Raw genomic sequence first — 5,080 nt, 5'->3', positions numbered from 1 at the left:
CATATGTCCTTTAGTTATGATTATTTCATTTATTCACTATACTATTTATTATTAATGTCTCATTTCAGTTTTAGTTTGGCTCTAGTTTTGTATTTATTCCAGTTTATATGAAAAGGTTTATGTAGCGTGGATAAAAATTCATATACAGAGTAAATCCTTTTCACTGAACACGTTAAAACTACGTTTTGCGAAGCACAGTGGTGGTGACGTTGGTGGTGCTGTAGTTCGTTTATAGCCTAAGTTTAGCTTTTAAGTTCTGGCGCTTTTATTTAGCTTCAAAATTAATCAAAGTTATATTATTTTGTGAAGATTATCTTGAACGATTTTTTTTCCATGTAAACACCACATTTACCAGCTTAGTCACGGTGAAAGTGGAACTTTAACGATGCATAGTGCTTTTAAAACCATGTTAAATTTAAATGTTTACGGCCACATGAAGCTGTTAGAAAGCATATGAGGATTTCCTAGAAGCAAGGATAAAATAAAATTGTGTACCCACCCTAATTTGAGCAGTGTAGAGTAGCGCTTGTTGTTTGTCATTTCTGCGATAACAAATGCAGACATGGTTTTGTTTACGCAGCGCGGCCAATCACAGCGCACTGGATAGCTGGCCAATCAGAGCACACCTCGCTTTTCAGACCAATGAGCTTTGTAAAAATCGACGCATTTCAGAAAGGCGGGGCATAGAGGAGAAACAATAATGTACAGTATGTGGAAAATAATGTGTTTTTTTAACCTTAAACCGCATAAACACATTTCATTACACCAAATACACAAAATAATGTTTATGTTTTTAGCAACATCATATGACCCTTTTAAGTACATTATTGTAAATGAAATATTATTGTAATATTTGCTTTACATTTAGTTGATACAGCAAGGAAGTTTTCACAAGGGCCATAACTATAAGGTTTTGAGTCAAAATTCCAATTGTACAAATGTGTGTAAAAAAGTGTTGTTGAGAAATGTCTTTCTCAAAAAGTGTTTCTCTGTGTTCGGTATGTTTTGAACATATTGTTCAAAAATATTTTACATTAGGATCATTTTTGTGAATTTTATCCTCCAAACTAAAATGTCAATATCACTGCATTTTTTGTGTTGTGCCACATCTGCAAATATTCAGTCAAGAGTCAACTATAGAGACCAGCATCTCAGCAATGTGAGGATCTCAAGATTGTTAAGACACCTAAAAATTATAGCCGTCAGGATAAGCATGTGTTTCAGATCAGGTGATATTTTTTTACGATGATAATTTGCTGCAGCCTCAAACACATGATGGTACTCTTTGTGTCTTGGTATTTTCTAATTACACCAAATAGGATTAAGCACAGTATGTCCATTCATTCTGCTACATAATTCAATTTTTAACTTAAAAAAAGTGATTGGTGTGGGTTCAAATTCACTCCTCCTTCCAGGGTCACTTAGAAAATACGACCGAGCCTGACCAAAGTACTGCGCAAACGTCCTAGGAGTGCCATCATCATCCGAAGATACCAACATGAAACCTCAGAGTATACTTGTCTTGCTTGTCCTTGCCATATTAGCATTGCACTGTAAGTTTGGGCTTTTTTTGCATTTAGTGATAGAAGTGTTTAAATTGACTAACTTTTTATTTAAGACATTTGTACTTGTGTAAACCTAAAAGTGTTCTGCTTGAACAGCAGAACAACAAAACCCATGGCTAAAAATCATGGATACATGGCTCCAAATCAATTTTGGCTCATTTTACAGGATCTTTCAGTGCTAAAGCATTTAATTTCTTTCTAAGGCAAAGAGAATGAGGCTGTGTCATTTCCCTGGAGCTGTGCAAGTCTCAGTGGAGTTTGCAGACAAGGAGTGTGTCTGCTTTCAGAGCTTCACTTTGGACCCTTAGGCTGTGGCAAGGGATTCTTGTAAGTTCTGGTATATGCCTAATATCATAGCAATAATCTGTCACATCAGTTATAAACTATATTAAAATATTCTTGTATTTTCCCTGTTTTTTCAGGTGCTGTGTATCACATTTTCTTTGAGAACTGAAAATGATGTTCCTCAAAAGTCCACCATGTGAATCCAGGCTTACCTATGATAATTTTCTGTTTGTACCTTAACTCATCACATGCCTTCATATTTGATTTGGTATAATGTACATGGAGATGCCATAAGGATTAACATATTTTAAATGGTTTTGTATATTAAACTCTTTGTCCATCTAATAGCATCAGATGATCAAGGATTTCAAACCATCATGTTAAGGGGAATCATAGAGTTTATAACATGGAGGTCCTATGGTAAATTGTTCATTTGACTGAATATATAACAGCACTGATGGAATAATAAAACTAATGGCTATTGTTTACCTCTCTGTGAAATTGTGATTCAAAGGCTTTTTAAACATGTTCTCAAATACAATGTGCTTGTAATATGACCTAGGAGCTTTTAAAAAAAAAAACAGTTCTGTGGTTGTCAACTGTCAGCTTGAAATTAAACCAAAGGTGAAAAATCTACTTAACTGACTTATAGTGCATAGAGCACACAGGTTATAGCATTTATTTGAGCAGCTACGGTAATAAGTTATTTCAAATAACTATTTTGAGAAAAATATTTTGTTTCCAACAGACTTTTGATGAAACAAGTTTCTGATCTTTGTTTCAGTTTAAGGCACCCAAAAAGTGACAAGTCAAACTATTTTTTTGCAACTTAGACTGATCACTGAGTAGAAAGCAAGTGCCATTTTAAATAATACATTAAAACTTTACCATAACCATATAGATTCTGCCAAAATACCTATACATAACTTCAAATAACTAATCTATATAATAATAATATGTATTAAATTATAACTGAAATTATCAAATTAATAAAAAATAATAACATAATAGTAACAACAGTTATTGTTGCTAAAAAAATGTTATGGGCACCACTGTCTAGCCTAGAATAGAATAAAATAAAAACTTGCATGTTTTACAGTAGTAACTACTAAGCTGTTAGTAAGTTACAGATATTTTAAGTTATTTATAGGAATTATGACAGGTTTCATACCATGGTCATAAGTGTTACAAGAGCTCGTAGAATAAAAAGAACAAGAACCTGCAAGCAACTGAAATAGTAGCAAACCTACTAACACTCTATGATAAAATACAGGTGGCATAACCATAATAAAAAGCGAATACACGTGTTGTGTTGTGCAGTGTGTTGACCACCTACCTCTGCTATTCGATGCTCTAGCCCACATGACCGGAAGTAAGTACGGTTCAGCAGCAGTTCCCGCGTTTGGCGACTCTTTCAATAACAAGCGTAAACTTGGGGTAGCAGCCAGTCATTCCGGATATGGATGATCTGTATTTAGACAATATTGACGAATTTGTGAATGATCAAAATAAGATCGTAAGTCGTTCTTTATATTGATATCGTTCTTGTCATCTGTAAATGTGAAATGTCGGTTGAGATACCAAAATGCTTACATGTGACTGCATGGTTGTCTACTTGAATGTCCCGGGTTGGGTACCAAGACAAATACCGGTAACTTACCGAATGATTTTCATGACGTCTGATTTCCGAAAGAATGACACTTACGAGTAACATTAGGTTCTTTTTAGCGAACGAACCACTTGCGCGATCCCATGTTGCATCTTATTGAATTAAATTCGACTCTAAGCGAGCAAAAAATTCGTACTATCCGAGAAATCTGTTTACTTACTGACTGACTGTTAGCGTGTAGTTAAAGATACACATTATGAGTTTTATAGTAATCAAACCATTATTCAGTCTATACAGACGTGTGAGAATAGTTGTTAGCTACATTATCAACTATTCAGCATTTAACGTAAATCTGATTTTTGCAGGTCACCTACAAATGGCTCAGTTTAACTCTTGGAGTCCACGTCAACACAGCGAAACAGTAAGTCCTGTCCTTTTTATTGACACCACTTTTAATATTTTCAAGAATTTGATCTGTTGGAATCACTAATGTTCATGTAACAATTTTGCAGAATGTTGTATCATTACCTGCAGCAGAAACGCAATGAAAGTTCAGGGACTCCACTTCATGCCACCTATCTTGTGTGTGGGAAATGTGTTGAGAATGGTAGTACGGTAAGGATTGAGATCTGATAATTGGTTAACCTTTGTGAAATTAATCCTGAACAGTGTTGGGCTAGTTACTCAAATAATTTAATATATTACTCATTACTAGTTACTCCTTTCAAAAGTAATATTGTTACTTTACTTATTACTTTCTGGTAACAGTAATTAGTTACACTACTAGTTACAATACTTTTTCTTCACACCCCAAAGTTGTAACTGTGTATCTTCCACATAAAATTGTTCTAGAATGTTACTAACAACATATTTCTGCCTCATCATTTGACCAAAATCCACACTGGATCGCAGTCAGAAGTTATTACAAACACTCAATAGTGATTGGTAGTGACATTCAAGTAGAAGTGTTGTATTAATCTCATTCATTGTCATGTGTAGCTTGAAGCTTTCATTATGTATTTTATCAAATCACATAAGTATGTAAGAAACTGAAAATTATGAAAATAAATCTAGGAATTATTTGATTGTTGGATTTTAAATCAGCGGGGTTGTGGCATCAATAGTAACTAAGTAACTAGGCTGTTTTATGGATGGTAACTGTAATATTATTACTGAAATCTTATTAGTAATTAGTTACACTACTAGTTACTGCAAAAAGTAAGTTACTAGTAACTAGTTACTGCCCAACACTGATCCTGAATAATCATTATTTTAAGATCGTCAGTTGAATGTTTTCCATTGTTTTTAGTGCCATAAAGTGTCAGTAGTACGTGAGGACAAGCTTGATGGTAAGATTACCATATTTCTATCTGTAAATTACAACAAATAGCCTTAATCTTGGGAACAAAATGCAATAATCCTGGGCTAAAAAATGTTAGACTTCTCTGATCTCATAGGTGATCTTATATTTATAAATATAATCTATATAATCTTTAATATATTAAATATATATATATTGAATTTATTATGTGTTATATTGTCATTTTGTTTGGGTAATTTTAATTTTAATATAGATTTTATTTAATTTATAATTTATATTTATTCATTAAAAAAAAAAAAA

At 33.2% G+C, this 5,080-nt stretch overlaps 1 protein-coding gene across 3 annotated transcripts in view; it reads left to right on the top strand.

Annotated features, from left to right (window-relative positions):
- The first annotated feature begins 3,192 nt into the window (after positions 1 to 3,192).
- The window catches only part of LOC107719019 (DNA polymerase delta subunit 3-like), an 8,256-nt gene continuing 6,368 nt past the window's right edge, over positions 3,193 to 5,080 (top strand). The window contains exons 1-4 of one of the 3 annotated variants that reach the window (XM_016526307.1): positions 3,193 to 3,222; positions 3,825 to 3,880; positions 3,972 to 4,074; positions 4,769 to 4,808. In XM_016526307.1, the coding sequence (XP_016381793.1) occupies positions 3,973 to 4,074; positions 4,769 to 4,808 (142 nt within the window). In that variant the 5' untranslated portion in view covers positions 3,193 to 3,222; positions 3,825 to 3,880; position 3,972. The other 2 variants (XM_016526305.1, XM_016526306.1) reach the window with 2 other exon arrangements.

Source organism: Sinocyclocheilus rhinocerous, unplaced genomic scaffold, assembly GCF_001515625.1.
Source record: "Sinocyclocheilus rhinocerous isolate Xijiao unplaced genomic scaffold, SAMN03320098_v1.1 scaffold753, whole genome shotgun sequence".
Classification (NCBI taxonomy): Eukaryota; Metazoa; Chordata; class Actinopteri; order Cypriniformes; family Cyprinidae; genus Sinocyclocheilus; species Sinocyclocheilus rhinocerous.
Note: the sequence above shows the minus strand (reverse complement) of the source record. Positions and strands in the feature narration are given on the sequence as shown.